The sequence below is a fragment of the Pelodiscus sinensis genome, chromosome 4 (assembly GCF_052426305.1).
Source record: "Pelodiscus sinensis isolate ZL-2025 chromosome 4, ASM5242630v1, whole genome shotgun sequence".
Classification (NCBI taxonomy): domain Eukaryota; kingdom Metazoa; phylum Chordata; order Testudines; family Trionychidae; genus Pelodiscus; species Pelodiscus sinensis.
This window is the reverse complement of record NC_143055.1, coordinates 128,691,658-128,718,063: the sequence shown is the minus strand read 5'-3', so window position 1 is coordinate 128,718,063 and position 26,406 is coordinate 128,691,658. Positions and strand designations below refer to the sequence as shown.

General features: G+C 47.0%; 2 protein-coding genes across 2 annotated transcripts in view; both read left to right on the top strand.

Annotated features, from left to right (window-relative positions):
- The first annotated feature begins 779 nt into the window (after nucleotides 1-779).
- Nucleotides 780-4,280, top strand: LOC102444332 (C-X-C motif chemokine 10). The gene is made up of 4 exons (XM_006133884.5): nucleotides 780-937; nucleotides 1,657-1,783; nucleotides 2,622-2,711; nucleotides 3,465-4,280. Exons 1-4 carry the CDS (start codon nucleotides 877-879, stop codon nucleotides 3,487-3,489), a joined length of 303 nt encoding a protein of 100 aa, XP_006133946.1. The 5' UTR covers nucleotides 780-876; the 3' UTR covers nucleotides 3,490-4,280.
- A 3,432-nt stretch (nucleotides 4,281-7,712) lies between these two features.
- The window catches only part of SDAD1 (SDA1 domain containing 1), a 31,668-nt gene continuing 12,974 nt past the window's right edge, over nucleotides 7,713-26,406 (top strand). The window contains exons 1-13 of the mRNA XM_075929431.2: nucleotides 7,713-7,905; nucleotides 10,952-11,056; nucleotides 11,753-11,851; nucleotides 13,146-13,256; nucleotides 14,922-14,993; nucleotides 15,091-15,191; nucleotides 16,753-16,810; nucleotides 19,074-19,148; nucleotides 20,489-20,590; nucleotides 21,749-21,818; nucleotides 22,520-22,623; nucleotides 24,861-24,918; nucleotides 25,958-26,016. Coding sequence (XP_075785546.2) covers nucleotides 7,816-7,905; nucleotides 10,952-11,056; nucleotides 11,753-11,851; nucleotides 13,146-13,256; nucleotides 14,922-14,993; nucleotides 15,091-15,191; nucleotides 16,753-16,810; nucleotides 19,074-19,148; nucleotides 20,489-20,590; nucleotides 21,749-21,818; nucleotides 22,520-22,623; nucleotides 24,861-24,918; nucleotides 25,958-26,016 — 1,104 coding nt within the window. The 5' untranslated portion in view covers nucleotides 7,713-7,815. The remainder of the gene's footprint in view (nucleotides 7,906-10,951; nucleotides 11,057-11,752; nucleotides 11,852-13,145; nucleotides 13,257-14,921; nucleotides 14,994-15,090; nucleotides 15,192-16,752; nucleotides 16,811-19,073; nucleotides 19,149-20,488; nucleotides 20,591-21,748; nucleotides 21,819-22,519; nucleotides 22,624-24,860; nucleotides 24,919-25,957; nucleotides 26,017-26,406) is intronic.

The window sequence follows — 26,406 nt, the reverse complement described above, 5'->3', positions numbered from 1 at the left end:
TTGGGGATAAGCCGGAGAAAAGCGCCAGTCTAGACGTGATTCTCCGGAAAATAAGCCCTTTTCCGGAGGATCTTGAAAGTAGGAATAAGAGATCCTCCGGAAAAGGGCTTATTTGCCAGAGAATCACGTCTAGACTGGCGCTTTTCTCTGGCTTATCCCCAAGCCGGAAAAAAGCAGCAGCCATGTAAATGCAAATGCCACGGGGGATATTTAAATCCCCCATGGAATTTGCAACTCCGAAGTCTACATTAGCATCCCTTTTCCGGAAAGGGGTGCCAATGTAGACACAGCCTACGTGTGTCCTTCACACTTGCATGCAATTTGTAATTAAAACTTTGGTCCATGTTTCTCAGCAAGTTTCCTAAGAGATATAAGAAAACAGAGCACCCTTAACGAAGAGACAGGAACTGAGACTTGATTTTGTCCCACCGACCCCCGCCGCTCCGCCGCTTCAACCCACACAATATATATTTGTGGCTTCCATTTCAAGAATTTCCCCTTATTTTTGCCCAGGAGAGCAAAAAAGCAACTGTCTTCTCTGCACATATAGTCTTGCACACGTGGATCACTTCCTAAAAGTCAGTGAAAGTGAAACTCAGTTCTTTTCCTTATGAGAAATGAGGAATTTTCAATTAAAGGAGAACAAATAGCAAAGCAAAACAATGCTTTACTCTGCCATCTGTTTGGGAATTCCCCATATCAGCTGCATAATCTCTGGTTGTTTTAGCTGTCACAGCAATAATCCAGACCAATCAGTGTCAAGGAGGGAAAAGGATTTGGGTATAAATATACGCTGGAAAACACTTTTCTCTTCACACTCCTCAACCTCTCGCAGATACTGAAGAATAATACAGAGGAACTTTCACTCTCGTCACCATGAAGGGAGCCTGGGCTGTAGTTCTTTGTTCAGTGCTACTGATTGCAGCTGAAACTCAAGGTAAGAGGCATCAATATAATGAAAGACAGGTAATAGAATGAGTGATCAACTGCAAAGTGGTGCAGAATAAATGCTTGGAAATTGTTTTTGTAGGGGGAAAAAACAACTCAATTCAGGGTTTGCATTCTATTGCCACTTGCAAGCATCTGCCCACTCTGCTTGTGTCTAGAAGGTGTGCGTTGTCCACACCGGACTCAGAATGATCAGCCTGCATTTAGCAGGGAAATGAATGTGACAGCTGTTCCCTCGTTTGTAAAGGTGGGAAATCAGCAGCCTCAGTTTATAATATTTAGTCTTGTTTTCATCATCAGAGGGAGTTCCCACTAATTTCAATGGGTGTTGGATCACACCCTTTGCGACCGACAATGATTTTAATTCCAGCTGCTCATTCACTCACATCGCTTTTACATCAGGGTAACTCCAGTTTGACATTGACTCATGTGAGAGCAGAATCGGGTCCTCTGACATCAAAACGAGACTGATAGCACAAGTGGTTCAAAGGGGCCTAGTGTAAATGAACTCTGGAGATCAAAAGTGGGTAGAATTTTAAGCGACAGCCCCTTAATGTAAATACGCACATGGGAACATTGCAGGGCAAATTACTCATCAGAATGAATGAAGGCGTTTTTAATTCTCCTCTTCCAACTTTATTTTACTGAAGAAATATCAGGTATGTGATATCATTCTAATCTCTTTCTTTCTCTCTCTCTCTTTTACAGGCCAGTTGTCCCCGGGGAAAGGACGTTGCAGCTGCATAGACAAAGGTTCTGATTTCATTCTGCGAAAAGCCTTAGGAAAAATAGAAGTGATTCCCAAGAGCTCTTCCTGTGACCATGTGGAGATCATGTAAGTAATAACTTAACCAGTGGAGCTGCTTGTTGTCATGGCAAGACGTAATGGGATTCCCCCCTGTAATGTAATACTTTTAATATATCACAATTTGAACCCTGCTGTTGCTCATAATTGATGTGTAAGGAGTGGCCCAGAAGGTATACTTCACCACGGCTCTGTGCTTTGTTTAGTCATTTACCCCAGTGCACAGTGGGTGCAAAATGCTACCAGATCTGAACAGGGGCATTTGACCCTCCCTTGGCACAAGGGTAAATGTCTGCTTAAGTGATAGGGAATCAGGCTCTGAGGCTAGATGAGAACCTAGATCCCATGTCCTAGAGGCACTGTAAACACACCAGGTAGACAGAACTCTCAGTGGATCACTCGGCTCGTCACAGGGTCCGATTCCTGCTACCCAGACCCCGATCCCAGATAACCAAGACCAGTGTTTCTTAAACTTTTTGAGACTAGGGAACACTAAACACTAATTTTTTTTATGTGGAACACCTAGGGATGCCAGAGGGTTATAAAAATTTGTCAAGCAAAAAGAAAGAAAAAAAATGCCGGGGAAAATATTTGTCAAGCAAAATAATAATAATAATAATAAAAACTCTAGGGATGCCGCATATCCCAAGCGGGCTTCCGTCAGACACAGGGAAAAGCAGAAAAAAATTGTTGTCTCACACACACAAAAAAAGAAGTAATAGAAACAAAGAAGAGGTTGCAGCTCACCTGCGAGTTGTTTCCAGAACACTAGTGTTCCATGGAACATAGTTTAAGACACTAGACAATGGTGACCTTTCCATTAGACGAATGGTGAGGAAATGTAATCTGTTTGCTTTGTTCATTTCAGTGCTACTCTGAAGCCCTCAGGAGAGCAAAGATGCTTGAACCCCAATTCCAAATGGGTGCAGAAGCTGATGACAGCACTCATCAAAAGAAGGTAGGCTTTCCTGTCCATCTACAAGGGGAAACTCCTATGTGCTTCAGAGCTCACTTTGTGCTTATACATCAGGGAGAGCCAACTTTGGGCTCGGTAGCTGGTCACTGCATTCTGGCAGCCTGTGGCTGAGCCATTGCTTAGAGTGTTCTCTGACACCTGCATTGCAACCCAAGAAAATGGCACAGTTCTTGGGACACAGGATAAAGTATTCAGGGTATATAGAACCCCACCCACTCACCCATTGCAGCAATACCCTTTGCTTCATGCAGAAGAGTAGGTAAAATGCACTACATCATTTCAAAGAGAAAAGCACATTAGATGAAATAGCCTGGGTGTGTCAGACTCAGCTCTGAACTCCCATGTGCTGAATTTTGGGGATCATCGCCCGTGTTTGAGTTTCAGAAGCTGGGAAGAATGGCCATCTATGATGCCTACAGAGAAATCACATAGTCCTTCCAGACCAGATTGTGCCATATTTACTTTCGCTGAATAACACCGTGCTGCTCCACAAGTAATCCTATCAGAAACAAAGGGACTATTCACAGAGTAAGGTGCCCGTCAGTCTGACAGTGGCAGAATCTGGCACAATGGCCTTAGTTCTCATGTGACTTAAGCTGGTGTAAATCAGGACTAAGTCCAATAGAGTTGCATAGCATAAAGCGAGTGTGAGAGGAAAATCAAGCCGTTCTGTATGTGAAATCTGAAACAAAGATTATGATGAGAGGCTAAAATTCCCACTCTTTATTTTGACAGGTCTTCACAAAACACGCACCTGTAAGAAAGAAGGGATAAAGATCTTTTCAAGAGACAAATCGAATTTTAGGATTTCAGAGACTCAGGCTCCCTCTCCAGTGAGCAATGAATATGAGTCTGCTTCCTCCCTCTGGCTCTACAGCTTTTTAAAATACAAATGTGGCAGCTGAGGCAAGTTTTACATGTTGTTCACAACACAAAATCCTTGTGTCCACTAAGGCAACATCTGCGGGGTGACATGTCAACACTGATGAAACATCAGCGAGTCTGGCTGTGTGGAGACAAGTAGGGAAGAGATGCCTGGAACCTCAGGAATGTTACTGGCAAAGCAGCTTAGTCTTTGGCCTCTCCTAGTGGCTAGATGTGGGAACAGATTGCTCCTGTTAATCTAATTAGCAAACACATAGTTTTGGGGCAAGGGATCTGTCTTTTAAGCACATGGTTTGGACTATTATATTATTACGGTCATAACTCAGAGATAAAAAATATTCTCAGGTAGCATGCTAAGAATTCCAACTCTTTTCCTAGCAGGGATGCAATTAACTCTTAGAGCTACATGTTCCATGTGAATGTATGAAATATCACACATGCTTGTTCAAGGTTATGTGAAATATTTTGTCGGTGGGCTTTATAAATGAAATTGAAGACGGCTTGGAACTAGAAGGTGAATCACACTGTGTGTCTAATGGAGCAAATGCATCAGATGGTTCTGAAATGTAACACACAGGGAACTGTGGTGGCAAACATGCTGTGTGTAAGACTTCGCCTTTTAAAGATACACTAACTAATGTGAATAAAAGATACTGGAAATGATAATGGCTGCTTTGGAATTTGTACTAGGTAAACACTCATCCACTGAAATTTAATTCCTAGTGTTGGAGATATGTACAGTTGGGCAACCCCATCTGCAGTTAATATTAATATAACCTAGGTTATTAATTGTATACTGATACATAGAAAATTCAATGCTCCCATAATACACCCTAGGCCAAGGGCTGCTCTTGCCCCTTTATCCAACCAATTCCTATTAAGCAGGAACACTTAATAGGATACCGGGAAGAAATGCAAAGAGGAGCCAGCAAGAAAGGAGGACCCCTGATTTGAATGGAGAAGATAGGGCAATCAACTGGTTATCTGAGATGTTTGTACACTAATGTCTGGGCAACAAACAGGGAGAACTGGAGGCCCTGGCTCAGTCCAAGAAATATGATTTAATTGGGATAACAGAGACTTGGTGGGATGACTCGCATGACTAGAGCGCTGTCATGGAAAGGTATAGACTGTTCAGGAAGAACAGGCAAGGGAGAAAAGGAGGAGGAGTTGCACTATACATAAGAGAGCACTATGATTGCTCTGAACTCCAGTATATAGAGGGAGAAAAACCTGTTGAGAGCCTATGGGTTAAGTTTAGAGGTGCAAACAACAGCAGTGATGTTGTGGTTGGTGTCTACTACAGGCCACTGAATCAGGTGGCTGAGGTAGATGAGGCTTTCTTCGGACAAGTGAGAGAAGCTTACAGATTGCAGGCCCTGATTCTCGTGGGGGACTTTAATCACCCTGACATCTGTTGGGAGACCAATACGGCAGTACACAGGCAATCCAGGAAGTTTTCGGAGAATGTTGGGGATAACTTCGTGGTACAAGTGCTGAAGGATCTGGCCAGGGGCCGGGCGCAGCTTGACCTGCTCACAAACAGGGAGGAACTAATAGGGAAAGCAGAGGTGGGTGACAACGAGGGAAGCAGTGATCATGAGATAGTAGGTTTCAGGATCCTGACCAAAGGAAGAAAAGAGAGTAGTAAAATACACTCCTTGGACTTCAGAAAAGCAGATTTTGACTCCCTCAGACATCTGCTGGGCAGAATCCCCAGGGACGCTAACATGAAGGGGAAAGGAATCCAGGAGAGCTGGCAGTATTTTAAAGAAGCCTTATTGAAGGCACAGAAAGAAACCATCCCGAGGCGTAGCAAGAGAGGCAAACATGGTAGGAGACAGGATTGGCTTACGGGGGAAATCCTTGGTGAACTTAAGCACAAAAAGGAAGCTTACAAAAAGTGGAAACTTGGACAAATGACCAGGGAGGGGTTTAAAGGTATAGCTCGAGAATGCCGGGGGGTTATCAGGAAGGTGAACGTGCAAATTGCGACTGGCTAAGGATGTGAAGGATAACAAGAAAGGTTTCTACAGGCATATTAACATGAAGAAGGTGATCAGAGAGGGTGTGTGGCCCCTAATGGATGAAGGAGGTAACCTAGTGACAGATGATGTGGGGAAAGCTGAAGTACTCAATGCTTTCTTTGCCTCTGTATTCATGGACATGGTGGGCTCCCGGACTAATGCGCTAAGTGATGCAAAATGGGATGAAGATCGACAGCCCTTGGTGAGTAAAGAACAGGTTAGGAACTATTTAGAAAAGTTAAACATACATAAATCCATGGGTCCAGACTTAATGCATCCAAGGGTACTGAGGGAGTTAGCAAATGTCATTGAGGAGCCTTTGGCCATTATCTTTGAAAAGTCGTGGAGATCGGGAGAGATCCCGGATGATTGGAAAAAGGCAAATGTAGGGCTCATCTTCAAGGGTATGTCTACACTACCCTCCTAATTCGAATCCCGGGCTTCATTTGCAATTGCGGTATGCCTACATTACCCTCCTATTTCGAATTAGGAGGGTAGTGTAGACATACCCCAAGAAAGGGAAGAAGAATGATCCAGGGAACTATAGGCCGGTCATTCTTATCTCGGCTCCTGGAAAAATCATGGAAAGGATACTTAAGGAATCTATTTTGAGGCACTTGGAAGAGAGGAAAGTGATTAGGAATAGTCAGCATGGATTCACAAAGGGCAAGTCGTGCCTGACCAATCTCATTAGCTTCTATGATGAGGTAACTGGCTCTGTGGACGTGGGGAAGTCAGTGGATGTGATATATCTTGACGTTAGCAAGGCTTTTGATATGGTCTCCCACAATATTCTTGCCAGCAAGTTAAGGGAATGTGGATTGGATAAATGGACGGTAAGATGGATAGAAAGATGGCTAGAAGGCTGGGCCCAGCGGGTAGTGATCAATGGCTCGATGTCAGGATGGCAGTCGGTTTCTGGTGGAGTGCCCCAAAGTTCGGTTCTAGGCCGGTTTTATTCAATATCTTTATTAATGACCTGGATGAGGGGATGGATTGCACCCTCAGCAAGTTTGCAGATGACACTAAGCTAGGGGGAAAGGTAGATACGGTTGAGGGCAGAGATAGGGTCCAGAGTGACTTAGACAAATTGGAGGATTGGACCACAAGAAATCTGATGAGATTCAACAAGGACAAGTGCAGAGTCCTGCACTTGTGACAGAAGAATCCCAAGCATTGTTACAGGCTGGGGACCAACCAGTTAAATAGCAGTTCTGCAGAAAAGGACCTGGGGGTTACAGTGGATGAGAAGCTGGATATGAGTCAACAGTGTGCCCTTGTAGCCAAGAAGGCTAATGGCATATTAGGTTGCATTAAGAGGAGCATTGCCAGCAGATCCAGAGATGTCATTATTCCCCCCTTTATTTGGCTCTGGTGAGGCCACATCTGGAGTATTGTGTCCATTTCTGGGCCCCCCACTCCAAAAAGGATGTGGACACATTGAAGAGGGTCCAGTAGGGGGCAACCAAAATGATTAGGGGGCTGGAGCATATAACCTATGAGGAGAGGCTGAGGGACTTGGGTCTGTTTAGTCTGCAGAAGCGAACAGTGAGGGGGGATTTGATAGCAGCCTTCAACTTCCTGAAGGGAGAGGTTCCAAAGAGGCTGGAGAGAGGCTGTTCTCAAGTGGTGACAGATGGCAGAACAAGGAGCAATGGTCTCAAGTTATGGTGGGAGAGGTCCAGGGTTGGATATTAGGAAAAACTATTTCCCTAGGAGGGGTGGTGAAGCACTGGAATGGGGTTCCCTAGGGAAGTAGTGGAGTCTCCATCCCCTAGAGGTGTTTAAGTCTCGCCCTGGCCGGGTTGATTTAGTCGGGATTGGTCCTGCCTAGAGCAGGGGGCTGGACTTGACCTTCTGAGGTCTCTTCCAGCTCTATGGGTCTATGATTCTGTGAACACTTTGCAATGAAGCCGCCTGCCTCTGGGGCTGCCCCGCCAGGGGGCGCTGCGCCACGCTTCGCTCTAGTTCGGCCTCGCTGCCCAGCCCTTCCCCGCGCCGCTCCCCGAGCTCTCGGAAGCCGCACGCCTCGCGCTTTGGAGTAAGTTTGTCCCTCTGCGGCCGCCTTGGCGCCGGAAAGCCAAGATGGCGGCGCCCAGGGGGTGGCCCACGTGGTCGTTCCGGGCCGGGCTTTGCGTAGGGAGGCGGCGGCGGCGCCCGGGCTTCCCGCAGCCATGTCCGGCCGCAACAACAACAAGCTGCCCAGCAACCTGCCCCAGCTGCAGAACCTGATCAAGCGGGACCCGCCGGCTTACACCGAGGAGGTGAGCGATGGAGATGCCCGGAGGGGGGGGGATCACCCGCAGCCCCCCCAGGCACCGCTACCCCCCCTCCCAGCGAGCAGGGCGGGATTCAGCAGCCGGGTCTCGGTGTCTTGTTAACCCCCCCGGAGGGCAGTGACCCCCCTTGCTGCGGCCTGTTGGTGTCAGGGGCTGAGAGGGGTCGGGGGGGGGGGGTCGCGCTTGTCGGGCCTGCGGGGGAGATTGGGGGGAGCGGGGGAGATTGGGGGCAGCGTGATCCCAGCGTCCCCGACCCCCGCAGCACCCTCCGCCTGCCCCCCGGGGAGCGCTGTCTGCCCCTGCTCCCCCCAGGCCGCGGTGACTGGCGATCAGTAAGGAGACATCAGATCCTAGTGGCGAACGGGGGTGTTCGCTATGGCGGGGGGGGGGGTAGTAATCGAGTAGCCGCAACAACACCACATTTTTGGTGGTTACGCGGGTACTAAGATGCTCCCTGGGGGCGGTGCTGGCAGCCAGCGCACGCCTGGCTCCCAGCCCCCCTCCCCGGGAGCCCCCTGCCCCTCCTGTGCTGCTGCCTCTGTTTAAAAATTGGCTCCCTGTGCAAACTGGCTCCCGCATCGGCATCCCATGGAGCAGCTCTGGCCTGCTGCAGACAGAGGCTGCTGGGCATCCTGTCTGCAGGAGGCCTGAGTTCCTGGGGACAGAGACTGCTCCAGCATCCGATCTCTTTTCCCCCCTCCCCAATGTTGCTGCTTCTGATACAGAGGCAGCAGTGCAGGGAGGGGGATAGGTGGCTGTGTGGAGCTGGTGCCCATGGGGAGCCAGCTTTTAAATTGGCTCCCCACTGAGCACTGGCTCCTGCTTCCCCTCCTCCTGCCTCTGTGGGAGGCAGTAAGTGGACGGGGGCAGGCGCCACCACAGAGCCGGCATGAGGACAGAGCCATCTTAAAAGTTGGCTTCCTACACGTATTAGCTTCCATCTGCTTCCCCCTCTGATAGAGAGGCAGCAGTGTGGGACTTTGGGGAGGTGGGACACGACTAGTTGAGGGACTACTCGACTATCTGATAAGCTTTCGGATAGTCAAGTAGTCGCTTATATCCCTAGTTACACAGTTAACTGTGGGTCTGCTGGCTTTGCACTCCCGACTCCGGGGGCCTGCTGGCTGTTCCCATGGCGTTTAACCATTAACAGAAGCTGACAAATTATAGAAAACCCTACTCGCCAGACAAAAAAGGGACTTGCCACCACCACCGCGCAGGTGCGCACCACCCGGAGAACGGGACGACCAGGATGGTGTGTTTGCTTCTGTGATGGGGTGGGGCCGCTCCGCAGCGGCGAGGATGACCTGCCCTGCACTTCAACGGCGCCGACCCGCCTGCTGCACGGGGAGCATGGCGTTCTGACAGCAGTCTGCACCGCTTGCTCCTGAGCGGTGTGCAGAGGGGCCGAGTCCTGGGACGGAAGCAGGGGTGGAGGAGGAGAGGCACCGGCGCAAGAGAGCGCTGCATGCAAAAGGGGAGAAGAGGAGAGCGGAAGAGAGGTGGGAGGAGGAGGAGAGTAACGGAGGGAGAGGGGAAAACAGAGGAGTGAGCTAGAAGACGGCGGTGGCCAGAGAAGTGGAGGGGGACGGGAGTCGGAGGAGGTCAGAAGGTGGGAGTGGAGCGTGGGGGCAGAGGACGTGAAAGGAGAAGTGGCGGTAGGAAGCAGCTCAGAGCAGAGACACTAAGGAGCCCCGTCCTGGTCTGCTTCCTACCTCTGCTTCTCCTTTCACATCCTCTGCCCCCATGCTCTGCTCCACTCCCCGTCTCCCTCCTGCCTTCTCTGACCTCCTCCGCCTCCCGTCCACCTCCGCTCGCACCCTTCACTCCTCCGCCCACCTCCGTCTTCTAGCTCACTCCTCTGTTCTCCCCTCTTCCTCCGTTACTCTCCTCCGTCTCCTCACCCCTCTGTCTTCCTCTGCTGCTCTCCTTCTGAATGCGGCTCTCTCTTGCGCCGGCGCCTCTCCCCCTGAGATCAGGGACGCACGCACACTCTGGCCCCGCCCTACGCCCACGTGCGGCCTCGGCCCCTCTGCACACCGCTCAGCTGGGCGGCTGCGCGGGAGCAAGCGGCGCAGACCCCTGTCAGAACACCGCGCTGCCCGTGCAGCTTGGGGGTTGGCGCCGTTGAAGTGCCGGGCGGGTCGCCCTCGCTGCCGCGGGGCAGCTCCGCCCCGTCACAGCTCGCCAGCTGTCAAAATCTACTCGCTACGGGCAAGTGGATTTGTCGAGCCCTGCTGTTACGCATTAGCTTATCGGTTAACTGGTTAAACTCTTACATCCCTAGTCCAAGATGGAGTCTTTGCCAGCGGGACAGTCACATTGAACACTAGTTTGGGGGCAAGGGATATCCGTTCTCTTTGATCCTTTATGAGAAACACAGCTGTTCTCACAATATATGGTCGGTAGGCCTGGATACCTTTCTCGCTGTCCTTTCTCCCCCCATGGTTAGAGGTTGAGCTGAATTTTGGACCTTAGGAATTCTCCACCTGGTGATAATTGGTCAGAATGGCAGTAACACCTCCTGCCTCCAGGCAATGTGCGTGCAATATACCTGCACCATAGTATTTATGCTTCACCAGCTTCAGATGCATACTCTCCTGTGCCCGCATCCTGCAAAGACTTAAGCATGTGCTTGTCTACTCACAATGCATAAAATCTTTGCAAGATCAGTTTCTAGTTACCTCACTTAGATTGGTGCCTATGTGCCCCACTATAAATATTAATACTCCACCCTAATAAAAGACCTACTCTCATTCCAGGTGGATTAGCTGTTAGTCATGTCATTGAGATGCTTGAGATGTATCATCAAAAGCTGCTTGGTTGACATAATTATATGTTTGAAGGGATTCAGTGCCGTTTTGGAGGGATTTTCTGACGTGACGAGCTTATCAGGGCCTGGTGCTGTACCACTGATGTCACTGGGAGTTTTCAGTGTGGAGCAGAATGGGGACCTTGGATCTCTAGCTATTGAAAAGCTCTCTTATCCAATAATAATAACTAAGAGTGAAATGCCATGTTTGTGTTTCAGTTTCTTCAGCAGTATCATCACTACCAGTCCAATGTGGAGATTTTCAAACTCCAGCCAGATAAGCCCAGTAAGGAACTGGCTGAATTGGTGATGTTCCTGGCACAGGTAAAATTCCACAATTCTAGGAAAAGCCAACCCAATGAACTATTAAAGGTGACCTGCAAAACATTTCCTCCAAATGAAATACTTGTAAGCTATATACACCCTGCCAAAATATCTAGCAGCCAGTGGCAAGTAACTGGCACAAAGATTTTAATAATTTAGATCTTTAAATTCCTCTTCTCCTCTGTTGCTTTTGGTGGATTATGGTATAAAAATGGTAAATATAAAACATTTAAAAAACTGAGATGTTTGTTTAAAAAACCAAACAATAACTTAGTTGAGCCCTATTTGACAGACTACATTGCGCGACCAGAATTGTGAGTAGATGTGATGTTTTAGAATAATTCTGGGATGACATAGTGATGCTAAATGGCACTTATTACTTCATAATTACCTTATTTTTGGAATGAGTGTTGCAGATCACCTTTAAATGCATTGACCATACAGATTTTACAAAACTCTTTCTTAATCCTTTTAATTATTTAAGAAGTGAGCTTTTATGCTGGTATGTAATATGATCGAAACTTCAGCATTCTAGAAATTATGTGGATATGTTTCAGTTTATGAACAAGCTAGTCATTTTAATGTATGATAGTTAAGGAGAGTTTTTTAGAGTGTCAGATCTCTCAGGCAAATATATCATTGTGGCACTATTACAGTTTATTATGGGGACTTCAGTAACCCTTTTTTGTTAAACAGGTTGGGCAGTGCTATCCAGAACATCTTGTTGATTTTCCACAGCAGCTGAAAGATTTGCTTTCTTACAACCACACAGTTTTGGATGCCGATCTTCGAATGGCAAGTCTGACATTTAAAACACGGATATGTATTGATAAGGTCTTTAAGAGGATTCTGGAGAGAATTGTATTTGACAGCATAAGAAAGGGCTTACATCAGTGGTGGGTAACCTGCAGGGCATATGCTGCCCATCAGGGTTCTATTTGTGGCCCACAAGACCTTTTTGTGTACCGTTGCCCACGTGCAGGGTTGCCGGATTCCACTGGTTTCCGTCCATGTCGGTTTTTTCCTACTAGTATTACTAAAGTCACACACATAGAGCAAGGGCACGTGAAGTGAGATGCATGCTGATTGCATGCAACATTTACTGTGAGAGCCGTCCATTCCCTCTGCAGCCAATGAGAGTGCTACGATGGTTCAGTTGGCACACCCTGCACTTTTTAGGTATGCAAGCACAGTTAATGAAACGACCCTGTCCCAGGAGACCATCTGGGTTACAACAGTTCTGTGGACCAGAGATGAAGGAGGGCTGCTGTGACGTAGTGGGGGTACCTGGCTGGTTTCTATGCTGCTGGCTCTGGGGTAACCCCCACTGGCTGCCGTGGGTACCACGACCCAGCAAAACAGGATGAGTCACTATGCAAAGGGACCTCTCAACCGGTATGGCCAGACACCCCCCCATGGAGAGGAACAAAGGAAGGTGGAATGCTGCCCTGGCTGGGGGGCAGGGCTGGAAGAGGGTTGGTTAGTTGCTGTCTGGGAGCATGGAGGAGACAGCCTAGGGAAAAGGGCTGGAGTTTAGGGGCCCAGTCTCCCCCATCTCAAGGGGGCCTGAGGCATCCTAGCCCAGCTCTGTGACCAGATTACATCTGTGCTGTGCTGTATCCTGGAGAGGCAATAAACTTCCTCTATTCCACCGGCTGGTGCAGTCTGTTTGTGCCATTTCGGGGTGCAGGAGACGGGGGACCCCCAACGCACCGTCACAGCCGCTCATGCAGCTCACTCACTAGTCTAGGTTGCCCATTGCTGGCTTACATTGTCCTAATGACGATTAATTTTGTGTGCCTCCGTTTCTCAGTGCCCGGCTTTCTGAAAATCAGGCTCCTTCAAGATGTCTCAAATTGAATATCCAAAAATTAAGGCCAGAGTGATCCTGTTGGTATGGGATCACCACACAGCAATTCTGGGCTCCTGTAGCACCTCATGGTCTGATTATTCAAAGACTGATGAACATGCTTAGTTTGCTGTCAACTGTCTTGGTAACTTCACTGGGACTACTTGTTATATATACAATTAAGCACGGGTATAATTCTGAGTAGGATGTGGACCCGACATTTTTGCTTCTTTGTTGCAGACGTTTTGCAAAGCTCTGATCTTACTGAGAAACAAGAATCTAATAAATCCTACAAGTTTGCTGGAACTCTTCTTTGAACTCCTCCGCTGCCATGATAAACTTCTACGAAAAGTAAGCAGCAAAATAAGAACTGGTTTTATATCCTCAGTGAGCTTCTTGTCAATGGTTTTTCCCTCCCTAATGAGAACGAAGCACAAGTAATTCAGCAGTACCCGACCGTCTATTCGCTCTTCCAAGTACCTAAATATATAACCTTATTGTAGTTCTGCTGACTTGAGTAACAAAGATTTTAGTGTATTGGGCTTTTAGCAGCCTGTGGCCCAATGTTATGGAGATGGACATTTAGCCCTGGTCTACACTAGGGAGTTATTTTGAAATAGTCCCCCTGATTTCGAAATAACAAGTGGAATGTCCACACTAGCAAGCCCATTATTTTGAAATAATGAGCTGGTTCTGGAATAACGGACTGATATCTGTACTCCTGCTTTGCTTGGGGAAAAAGTTTATTTCAAAATAGATATTTCGGGAGTTATTTCGAATTTAATTATTTCAAACTGATTTCCTAATGTAGACATGCCCCTAGGGATAAATATGCTGAGTATGAAAGGGCCAGCTTTAGAAACCTGAAATGTGAGATGAAATAGTCTGTCGCCCAGCCCGTATAGGACGGGGAGTTGGCAGATCATTGAGAGTTACGGGCTTGGTTCCTTGACGTTCTGAGTATTGGCTACTGCCGTTGATTTCACAGGGCTCAAGCAACTGGAACTCCTTGCGTGGGTTTCAGGTGCCACTGGTGTAAGAGTTAGTGGAAGTACGATGCAGATGATGGTGCTGTGACGTTTTCCAGGGAGCCATCTGAACTGCTGTGTCCCCTTAGCACTCCAACCTAGGTTGCCTTTTACACTGCTTTGCTGATGAGCTGCAGTTCCCTCCTCTCCCCTCGTTTCTGTTGGCTCCCAGCCACCAGCATGCAGCATCTCTCCCAGCTGAATGCAGGACAGCTGTGCCCCGCCATCCGTGTATGCCATGCACGGAGACACCCACTATCCCTCCGCGCCAGACTTGCTCCCCAGAAATGTGCATCTTATACTGGTCAGTAGCCCCCTGCACAGTGCAACCTCATAGATCAGTGGTTCCCAAACTTTTCGGCATCACGCCACCCTTCTTGATTTTTTGAAAAAAAAAAAAAAAGCAGCAAAACGTGTTGGGGGAAAAAAAAGGAACTGAGCGGGGCAGCAAAACTTGATGAGGGGGGAGGCTGGGTTGCCTCGCGCCCCCCCCCCCTGGGAATTTCTTCACCCTCCCCCCCAGGGGGCATGGCCACCAGTTGGGGAACCCATGTCATAGATAGTTTGTCATTCCAGCAGCAGGTACTGAGCGCACACCAAGCTTGTTGAACTAAGTAGAGATTCCCAAGCACTCCTGCCAAAGCACATGAGGAATTAGTGCAGAATAGTTTTTGCTTTGTAAGGTTGCACCCTAAGCTCATTCCCTACTGTCATCCCCACATTGAGACGCTCTATGTGCCATGTGTGGCCCCTGTGAAGTCCGTGGGACCATTTGCAGGAGTGTGTGAAGTTAAGCACATGTGTAACTTTTGCAGGATTGGAGCCAATTACTTTTTTTCTTCTCCCTGCTGTGGTTTTTGGAAAAACCCTTCTTTGCCATAGGACGTGGCTCTCTCCTTGCTTGATAGTACTAGTGGGCATAAGGGAATGAACTTTGGAAGCTGCAAGGCGTAGCTACTTCACGTTACATCTCACTGTTTGTTTTCAGACGTTATATACTCACATTGTGACGGACATCAAGAATATAAATGCTAAGCACAAGAACAATAAAGTGAATACAGTAAGTAGGCTGGCTTCCAAAGTTCCTTTGAATGAATGGTTTTTGTTATGAAAGCTTTTTCAAACTCTCATTGTTTTCCCAACTTCTTCTTCTAAAGATGCTGCAGAACTTCATGTATACTATGTTAAGAGACAGCAATCCTACCGCAGCCAAGATATCTCTGGATGTGATGATTGAACTGTATAGAAGGAACATTTGGTGAGTTTGATGTCTCAGTATTGGCATCTCAGAATTATTCTGGGGCAACCCAGTGTGGATAAAAAAATTACTTAAAATAGACTTTTTACTTTTAAATTAAAATATTAAGGCCGGAACACACTACAATGTATTAAAATAATTAAGCACAAAAAATAAAATAAGGCAGCAAAGATGTTCTGCTTAAATTATAAGAAAGTCAGACCACTGAGCTGGTGTGGAAGTCACTGGCTAAGCACTCAGAACTCAAGTTTATTTACGGGTTAAATCAGCTTTTGACAGCAGTAGCATCTTTTGCAGGTGCCATGAGATTATTTTCTTCTTTTCAGTTAGTTCATGAGATTATTTTCTTCTTTTCAGTTATTCAAAATTTAGAAACAAATTGGGAGTTGGAAAAGTGGAAAAGCTTGTCCTCTTCCAAACTATGAATAAAAATGAAGTGTGGAAAAATGAGATCTAGTTCTAAAATCTTGAGGACATGGTGTCTAGAAACAATCAGTTCACTTACTACAGATGATACTGTTTAAGTTGAATAAATCAGTTCGTTTTAAATGCAAAACATGTTTTGATAAACTTTCTAAGAAGTTTTTTCCTTTTGCATGTTTAAGTAGCTTTAACTAATAAAAACATTTTAAAATGCTGTTTTGTGCATTTTAATTTATTTTGAATTTCCATCCAAATGACAAGTTAAAAAAAATCTAATAAATAGGAAATGTCACTCGCTGCTTTCTAATGTAATAGAAAATGTAAAAATTAAGATTCCAAATAAATGCATTTAAGCCAGTGGTCCCCTACCTTTTGGGGCTGCCGGGCACCCAGGGACGGCGCTGCGCATGCGCTGCATGCCCGGGGCGAGCCTGGAGCACAAGAATGGCTCGGGCTGGCCCTGGTCACTAGGCGGGCGCACATAAATGCCCTGGTGGGCGCCATAACACCTGCAGGCACCGTGTTGGGGACCACTGATTTAAGCTATACAGTATAATTGCTTAAATAAATGTGTGTAGATGTAGTGCATCCTCCTGGTTGGCAAAAAGAAGCACCAAATGCAGTGTAAAGACTATATTGTGTTGCAAATCAACATGCTTTAATGGTTCCCAAACAATAAGAATCATCAAGCAAAACCTGTACCTATACATGCGTTCTTGAGCCTCTCCATTGATGCTTTAAATCTTCCGTACAGTTCTGCTGTGGGGTAAGTCATGAAGTCAAAAGGTGGCTGATGTCCAAGCCCTTGTGTATGCTTTTGGCAGTGTGTGTAGTACATGTAGCTCCATGCAATTGTGTGTGTTTCTCCAGTGTGTACTTAGACAAAACATACGCACTTTTGTGTATCTAGTCTGATCATATTTGTGTAGGAAGAATGACAACAAATGGCATAGAGAAACATAACCTCTTGGTTCAGTTTTGATATCACTGATGAAAGCAGCTGGTATTGTGGGATTTGTTTCTAATGCATTACATTTCCCAGGATGTCTTGTTTTATGTCACTTTAAGAATTTTTCAAAATCAGTAAACTACTTGTTATCAATGGTGAAGATACATTAAATATTTTGCTTTATTCCAGGAATGATGCTAAAACAGTCAATGTTATCACAACGGCCTGCTTTTCCAAAGTCACAAAGGTATGCCAGTATGTTTTAAACACCCGGGGAATGGAAATTGCACATGACTTTGAACAGAACGTTATTGTTCTTTCAAAAGTTTACAACCGAACAGTGACTTTATGCAGCATTGAAACTTTGCTATGCAGAAGAAAAATGTTGCTTATGACTGTTGTTAAAATAGAACCAGGACAGAGTTTCCTTGTCTAGTCAAAACTTTTTAAGACTTTCCCTTTATTTTTAATAGTTTACATTTAGCACATTGCTGTACTGTATTGGCTTTTTTGGTCTCTGCTGCTGCCGCCTGATAACATACTTCCAGTTCCAAATGAGATGTGGGGTTGACCAGTCAGTTTGTAACTCTGGTGTTTGTAACTCTGAGATTCTACTGTAATTATTCCCCAAGGTGTTTCATTTAACTTTTGTCTTCAAAGAGAACAGCTTAATTTATTTCTGATTTGGAGAAATAAGTTGGTCAGCCGCAATGGAAGTTAGTAGCCCAGCGGTTGCTGGCTGGCGTGAGAGTCCATGTCCTCATGTGTTGGGCCGTGCTGGTCTAAAGTGACTTTCAGGAGCACTGAGCAGCACTCTTGCACTTTCTCAGCTCAGCCTTGAAAAAAACCGGTACCTTCGCTGTCTGTTCTCAGCAACAGCCCTGTGTCAGATTTTGCAGTGGGGTTGGTTCTAGAAACACCTAGGATGCCATGGGCTGGGACCTTATATGATAAAGACCCATACTCTGTTTTTTAAAACCATCTCATGAAACTGAGTGCAAGAGCTCAAGTTGCTGCCAGTTACCATGAGTGGCCTTATGGTCAGAGCAATAAAATCAAAATTGTCCTACAGGTTTAACTTCTCTAGTCCAGCACCCTCAGGACCTGACCAGTGTTGAACCAAAGAATTTGCCAGATCACAGGAGGTCATATTGTCTAGCAGCATTACCAACACTTCCACTGCTTGCTGGGCCCTTGGAGGATAGTCAGGAGTAAATTAGAACTAAATAATAGCACAGAACACTGAGAGCTAGGACTGGTGGCTGTAAACAAACTTTATGTGAAAGCAGGAAACTTGCCCACACCGGGTGTGTCTAATCTACATGGCTCCATTGATGGAGCCATGTAGATTAGGCTGATCGGCAAAGGGAAATGAAGCCGCGATTTAAATAATCGCGACTTCATTTAAATTTAAATGGCTGCTGCGCTGAGCCGACAAACAGCTGATCAGCTGTTTTTCGGCTCAGCGCGCTAGTCTGGATGCTCCCGCGCCGACCTGAAAGCCCTTTATCGACCTCCCCGTTATGCCTCGTAGGATGAGGTTTACCGGGGAGGTCGATAAAGGGCTTTAATGTCGGCAGGAGAGCGTCCAGACTGCCCCAATCTGCTGACAAACAGCTGATCGGCAGAGCGGGGCAGCCATTTAAATTTAAATGAAGTGGCGATTATTTAAATCGCGGCTTCTTTTCCCTTTGCCGAACAAACAAATCTACATGGCTCCGTCGACGGAGCCATGTAGTCTAGACGTACCCACCTATGATAATTGGCTATCCTGCTAAATAAAATCATGCCGGATCACGGATGTTTCCAAACCAGAGAGTGCGGGACTGGAGAGGTTCAAACTGTAGCTTCCCAGAAAACACTTCACACAATAGGTTGTATCTAGTGTTCCATCTAAGTGGCAGGGCAGCACAGCTTCACAGGTGATTAATCAGCCTCGCCCAATCAGTCAGCTCTGAGCCCCTGACTAGGCGGAGCTGATTAATCACCTGTGAAGCTGTGCTGCCCTGTAGCTTAGAGGGAACACTGGTTGTATCTGTGCTATATTCATGTCCCTCCAGGACCTTTTCATGTACATGGGAGACATAATTGTTCTGGTAGCAACCCTGGGTTTTGATGCCGTGGGGCGGGCTTTGCTTCTTTTGTTTAGGGCAGGTAGAACAAACAATACTAGTGAAAGCGCAGTGTGGCTGGTAATAAGCTACATCCGCACTGAGGTGCTTTGCCGACATACCTGTGCTAGCGAAGCTGCCTTAGTGCAAACATGGCCTTAAACTGCATCAGTGGTACAGGTTCACATGGGGGTGGCAGTCCTGCATCGCTTTGATCCATTGCAAGACCGGCAGCAAAAAGTGATGGAGTTTTTTTGTACAAGGTGTCTTGTGTTGTCAGTCAGCATGTTCCTTTTACCGTGTTAAACAACTGGTGACCTAACATGAGGACTTTTGCCTCTTGTAAATGAATTTTCCCTTTTTTTTCCCCTCTCCTTCCCTACTGCCTGTGTTTTTCAGATACTAGTTGCTGGCTTGAAATTCTTCCTTGGGAAAGATGAAGATGAGAAGAGAGAGAGTGACTCAGAATCTGAGGTTAGTCTGGTAGCTAAGCTCTTGCTGTCACTTTCTCAAACTCTGAAAAATGAGATACATTTACCTGCAATAGGTGTTATGTATCTACCCTCATCCCTTTTTGCATTTCCTTTGTTTCCCTCCATCTCTTCCTACACCTTGGGTCTGTCTCTCTCACCCACACACCTGTGGGCTTTATTTCATGCCAGCCAGAAAGAAGAGAAGGATTAGTGTGTGTGTTTGCCCATCCGTTTGAGGGACGTGGTCTCCTCAGAATATGTGCTGGTACTGTTAATGGGAAATAACCTGAGGGGAAGATCAAGAAAACGATCCTCTTCATGTTCAAGATCATTAAGGGTCACTTAGTCACTGGCCCGCTTGTGCAGTTGGGGATGGTGATCTCATAGCTGGCAGCATGTGACATCATAACGCCCAGCATAAGAATGAGCTAGTTGGAAAGACAAAAACATTTTTCTTTACAGACTGTAAGAATGTATTTGTTTCTAGCAGTGCCTTCAAGATGCCGGGCACTGCACGTTGGTGTAAAGCATCCATGGCCTCACCCTGAAGAGCTTACACTATGAAGTACTCTTAGGAAGGGTGTGATCCTTTTAGTTGTGTGCTGACCCAACTCCAATTAAAATCAGTCGCTCATGTGCTTGAGTGAGGATTTGGGGACTGAGGTCCGTGATTGTTTAAAAGGTAAACAATTACCAGAGGCTTCATGTAGACTTGTGATTGGAGGATTGGACTGGGGTTTGGGAGTCCAAATTTTTTTTTTAATTTAAGCTTTGCCACAGACTTTGCATGTGACTTTGGACTGTCACTTTATCTCTCTTTGACTCAGTTCCTCATCTGTAAAATGGGGAGATGGCACATCTGTATTTACTGATGTGTGCTGAATGCACAGACATTAGCAATGGGAAGAGTGTGTCAGACAGTACATAGATGTTGTTAAGAATTCTCTTTTGGACAGATTAACTGACTTACATTAACCTAATACGCAGTCACTGCTGCTTCATCTGATCTATATCCGGTTCCTTTTAAAGTATTGCTCATGAATTGGGTGGTGTTGAATAATACGTTCTATTGCCTCATCCCTGGTACCATATCTCTTGTTTTGTTTTATTGACGTGGGTGTCACCTGGTCCTAAATCTTGGTGTATATCTTCTCTTTCATGAAGTCAAAATTTTAAGTATTGAAATGAATGTCAGGCTGGTTGCATGGCAAATATTTGGAGATAGTGTATTGGTTTTGTATTCTTGAAAACTTGGTGTGCGACCCTGCTGACGATCAGCCGCAATGTCTTACGAGAAGCCATGTTCCCTTGAGACATCTCTTCTGATGTTCCTTTCCGCAGGATGAGGGGCCCACGGCCAAAGACCTCAAGTTGAGATACGCCACAGGAAAGAAAACCACCAAACACAAGAAGAAGCTGGAGAAAGCGATGAAGGTTTTGAAGGTGAGAGAAGCCCAGTGGGACCTGTTGGCATTGCTGTGGAATTAGCAGTAGAACCTAAGCGTAAAGTTCCTAGTGGTGACTTGGGAGAATGGCAAACAATAGTCAATGGAAAACTTGTAAATCTGAATGGGATTTTAAAAGCAGCCCGCCTTAACAATGCAGGGCTCCATCGTGTAGATTTCTGAAGATGACAGGTGGTTCTTGTTTCCCCTTTTTGAGACCCCGGTCCATCTATATGAGGTGCTCTCCTTTCGTCAGTTCGTACACTGGGACCTTCAAGATCAGAATTTTTGGGGCTCTTATCTGGTGTCCCCTCTGATTTTTGTCCCTCCTCTGAGCGGAATGAATTTTGTTCTGTGCACCAGTGTGGATGGGGGGTGTGACGCCGCCTTTGTGTGGGGGCACATAATAAAATTCATGTGGCAGGGTGGAGGCCAAGGGGGTCCGAGTGTGGGTGGGGGCTCGGGCCTGAGGCAGAGGCTTGGGGGCGTGAGGGCTCAGGGCTGGGACGGAGGTTTGGGGTGCAGGGGCGTGAGGGCTCTGGAAGTGGGTGCAGGCTGTTGGATAAAGGAGGGTCCTCTAAGGCCTCCCCCCAGTTCTCTCTCTCCTCACAGCCACACTAGGCTTGGGAGGGAAAGGCACCTCTGCCCACTGTGGCAGCTCCGGGCCTTGGGCTGCAGGATCGGTGCCCCTCCCTTGGCCCCTGCAGGTTCCAGCTGGGGCATGGGCTGGAGTTGGGGGAGGGGCGGCAGATCCTGGATCCAGGCTCCCTGGACTGTGATAGGGGACTCCGGGCTGGGATGCAGCATGAACTTGGGGGAAGGGAAGGAACGGGTGCAGAACAGGGGTGATGGGAAGGGGTAGGGGGCGCAGACTTGGGAGAAGAGGGGAAGTTGGCACCTATGGTTTCCAGTGTTGGAGTAGAGCTTAGGCTATGCGGTTTGCATTGACTTTGCCTGGCATCACATGGCAGAAAACCGCACGTAACTCAGGAAATGTTAAAAAGCACCGATGAACTTTACTATTTAAAATCAAAACACGCCTCTTAAAGTTGGCGGTGCGGCGTGGCCGCCCTCCAGAACTACTGTCTGGAATTAGCTTAGACCAATTCTTCCCTGGCAAGGAAAAAGTGTCTCCTTGTCTCTTGCTCTCCCACAGAAACATAAGAAGAAGAAAAAGCCGGAGGTGTTTAACTTCTCCGCTATTCACCTGATCCACGATCCCCAAGGTAAGCGCCGTGTCCAAGTCATTTGAGATTCATGCACTTTGGAAACCCTAATATGTGTTCAATCCAAGATACTGATGTTCAGGCAAGTCTCTGAGGCTGGTCTACTGGACCGAGAGGCGCTCCACCTAGTGCAGTCTATATGGCTTCGAGTCCTGTCTGTCTTGCTCAGCTTCCTGTTCCTGTTTAAATCGCCCAGCCCCAAGATGGTTTCACCCAGGTTGCTTCCTTGGCATCCTTCTACAACCAACGTTAGGGACTTCCCTAGGAGCCCAGCTTCGCTCCCTGTGGTTCCTCCTGCAAGTGGAGTTTCCTCTTTGAGGTGTTTCACGCTGACCCCAGTGAGTCCAGCCTCCTTAGACTAGGAAGCCGCTAAATATGGCAGAAGCAGGGCTGATTCAACAAGGCTGGCCAGCCCCAGACCTCTGGGCCCTTATGGGAGCAAGCCACCCTGTGATAAGCCTTTTGATTTCCCTTTTTGCTTGTTCTTCCTGTTTTGAGCCTTTTGTCACGGTTTTTTCTCCTTGGCGCGCTAATGCCAGGAAGCAGTTCATCTGGTGTTCCCTCAGGGTGAGGCTGCCTGAGCCGCAGTGGCTGTTTATCTAATGGTCCGTGACTGTGTTATTCCTCAAAAGTCTCTGGGGCTGAGATCCGGGAACCTACCCCGGCTAGTACCTCTCGCTCACGCTGCATGTTGCTTCCAGACTTTGCAGAGAAGCTCCTCAAGCAGCTCGAGACCTCCAAGGAACGCTTCGAAGTGAAGATGATGCTCATGGACCTGATCTCCAGACTAGTTGGGATACACGAGGTATGGAGCGAGTTAACGCCGATGGGTTTTTGAGCTCACCGATCATGAACGGTCTGCATGTGATCATGATAGCACAGCGGGATAATGCCCTGGCCTTTCACCACTTGGCTTTATAGCTCCAGATTGGGTTGGCTTCCTTTTATTTTCTAATGGGCTTACGTTTACAGCCTCAAGCCACTCCATGTCTGGCACTATTAGTGGATCTGAGAGGGACAGCAGTTTAATAGTAAATGCCTTCCAGGCCAGGACAGGGAAACTGGAAACTCTCTATGGGCACATCTAGACTTGCTTTCACTTTCGAAAGAAGATATGCAAATTCAGCACGAATTTACATATCTTCTTCCGATCGCTTCTTTGAAAGAGGTTCTTTCGAAAAATAAAGTATTTTAGACGCGGTTCTTTTGAGGAAAAACCCCCTTTTCAAAAGAACCATTCTTCCTAAAAAAAATGAGGTTTACACGGTTCTTTTGAAAAAGGGGTTTTTCTCGAAATACTTTCTTTTTCGAAAGAACCTCTTTCAAAAAAGCGATCGGAAGAAGATATGTAAATTTGTGCTGAATTTGCATATCATCTTTTGAAAATGAAAGCAAGTCTAGACTTGCCCTGAGGCTATGTTTATACTGTGTTGGTTTTTTTTGCGGAAGAGGATATGCAAATGCCATGCTCATTTGCATATCTTCCGATTCTTTTTGCATAAGCGGTTTTGCCACTAAAAGGCCCCATGTAGACGGGGCCATTTGTCAAAATAAAAAAAAAAACCTTTTTCGCAAGATCCTGTAAACCTCGATTTTTGAGGAATAAGGGATCTTGTGAAAAAGGGGTTTTTTTCCGACAGATGGCCCCATCTATGTGGGGCTTTTTAGTGGCAAAACCTCTACCGCAAAAAGAATCGGAAGAAGATACGCAAATGAGTGTGCCATTTGCATATCCTCTGCTGCAAAAAACCCGCAGTGTAGTCACAGCCTGAGAGAGCCCCAGAAGACGGCAAAATCAGATGAGGATGGAAGGCACCAGGCCAGGTTTATTGTAGACAAGGCACAGTTGCCTATAGTTCTGCTAACACAGGCATGCTTGTTACAATGGACCAACTCAGCACCATGGAATTAGACACTGCCCCCTAGGTCAGACAAAGACAGCTCTTTGGGGTTCACTTTTATACACAGTTTAAAAGACGTTGCGCATCACTCCGGGCGTATCTGCCACCTCTTGTTGCTTAGTTACCACCCCTTATCCTCGTACAAGGGGGGTTCAATTATGATCCTGCTGTTAGTTTAGACCCTGTCCGTAACCCAGGTCGGTATGTTCTGTTACCTGTGGGGGGGTGCACGTGTGGAGTTATCGATATATTTCTTCACGAGATGTTCTGTTACGACCTCTCTGGAATGTGTTTGCGGCCTGTGCCTCGTACCTCTTAGAGATGAGTGTTTCTGTAACGTCAGCCCTACTCTTGCCAACTTCTGTGAGCAGAGGCCTGGCTGTTGTTCACAGCCTTAACCCTGCTTTATATTAGCAAAGTCTTGACTACTGTGTCTGGGCCTCAGGCCTCATACCCAGCCTGTGATACATGGGCTTATGTTTCAGGCCCTCATCTTAGTACACCCAGCATTCCTAGTTCCCACACCTCTGGGTCAGGAGTCACTGAGGTGGTTGATAACATAAAGGAATCACAGAATCGTCGCGCTGGAAGGAACTTGAGAGGTCATCAAGTCCAGTCCCCTGCTCTCGTGGCAGGGCTGTGAGCCTAGGATCTGAGTGCTCTTGGCAGTGTCTTCAGAGTACTGTTAGCATAAAGGGACCCTGTTAGTCCCCTCCTCCCAGCAGCTACAAGAGTATAGCTGTGTTGTATTAATCCCCACAAACACAGTTTATACAGTGCTCCGACTTCTCCTCCTCCTCCTGTGGATCAAGGAGAAACGATGGGCCCTGCAGCCTGTCCTGAGCATTGGCAAACGTGGGCGCTACTGAGTGTGGGAGGGGAAACCTGCCTGTATACCGTCTGGCTTCAGCAGGACTGTCTCTTCATGTCAGACGGTGAGGGAAATCACCACGGAGGAACTTGAAAATGTGAATTCCGCAGATGCTGTAAGGGACTCCTCATTGTTAAATGCTGACATGCAATGAATTCCGGTTTGGGCTCGTTTATTATGGATGGTTCACAGGCCCTTCGTCTGGGCAGGCAGGTACAAGGGAGGGAATATAGGAAGGTTTTAATCCAGTTTCAACTTTCCTCCCCGCAGCTTTTTCTCTTCAACTTCTATCCCTTTGTGCAACGGTTCATGCAGCCGCATCAGCGAGGTAAGCCTCTCCCTGCCTTTGTGTTTTGCACTCCCCTATTGTCCTTTGCACAGTTGGTCCCAAGCAGTGGTGCTTGTAGGACAGAGGTTGGACAAATAGGTTTGCTTTGTCAGGTGAGGAGGGTGTGGAAGGAGCAGGGAGGAGAACGGAGATGCAGTTTTGCTCCCAGTTGTGGTGGGCTATAAAGGCCCTGATTTCCAGAGCTCTGGAAACTGTGGACTGTATTTCTACAACAGGGAGCTAGAATTTTTAAAATCAGAATAGAATGGATCCCCTGAGTTCTGTGCATTGAATCAAGCACCTACAAGAAGCTGTCTGTAATTATTTAGCAAACCTTGTGCCTCTTAGTTTGCATAGCCCCTGTTCTGCACTGAAATAATGTTGCCCTCGGCCTTTCCAGACTATTGTACCCCTTTCAGGAGTCTGATTTGCTTTGCCCCCAGAGTTTCAGTGCACCCCTTGCTTACAAAACCAGACAGAGTGACACTTTGGTATTTCTGTTGCTGGAAACTGGCTGGCTTTCTCATATTTACCATATAATTATAAAATAAATCAATTGGAATATAAATATTGTACTTACATTTCAGTGACTAGTATACAGCGCAGTAGACACAAGTCATTGTCCTAAACTTTAGTCGGAAATGACTTGGCTAGTATTTTGTATGTGACCTAGTGTAAAACTAGGCAAGTACATAGAGATGTGTTGATGTACCCTCTGGAAGACCTCTGCATACCCCCAGCGGGTCTGGGACAGACTTCTCAAAGTGCTCTTCAGTCCATTTACAGAGCTCAAAAACAGGTGGCCAGCTGATGGCCGGGGGTAAAGTTTGTGGTATCTGAGCAAGTGCTTTTTGTGGTGACAGAGGATCTGGTTCTGCAAGGCCTCGAATGACTTCATGTTCTGTGTGGAGGTTCAGAGTGCTGTGTGTCTTGCAGGATGGGACACGGAATTAGAAGCTGGCTGTTCCTGCTTTCAGTGGCTTATTAAATACGTTGGTCTATTGACTCTGGAACCTTTCTCTGTTTTCTACTTTTCTAGAAGTCACCAAGATCCTTCTTTTTGCGGCGCAAGCGTCTCATCATCTGGTGCCACCAGAGGTCAGGATCCTTCCAGATCTTATTAATATTGGAGGGAAAAAAGGCTCTATAGCTCTCTCTGCACGTTCAGCAGCTATGCCGAGAGAGGCAAAAATCTGCCCACTCAGGTTAAAAGTCCCAAACTAGAAGCGGTGTTGACTGCTGGGTATTGTTTATGAAGGGAAAAATGAAATACAGAGTGATTTCTCTGTGGTGTCTGCTCAGTTCCTCTGAGATTAGACCCTCTTGGGGCCAGGTGGGGTTGAAAAGCACATGCTGAGCTCAAACAGAACACTTGTGTTTGTCGCACTTGTTGTGCAAGTTCGACAGATAACGACTATACGGGCCTCTTTGGGCTTTGCCCCAGTCATCCGTGGGTTCAGTCAACACCTGCCTTGCACCTCCGTGTGT

Coding starts and splice junctions, on each gene's coding strand:
- LOC102444332 (XM_006133884.5), top strand. CDS start 877: ATGAAGGGAGCCTGGGCTGTAGTTCTTTGTTCAGTGCTACTGATTGCA. Junction 938..1,656: donor GATTGCAGCTGAAACTCAAG/GTAAGAGGCATC, acceptor TCTCTTTTACAG/GCCAGTTGTCCCCGGGGAAA. Junction 2,712..3,464: donor ACAGCACTCATCAAAAGAAG/GTAGGCTTTCCT, acceptor TTATTTTGACAG/GTCTTCACAAAACACGCACC.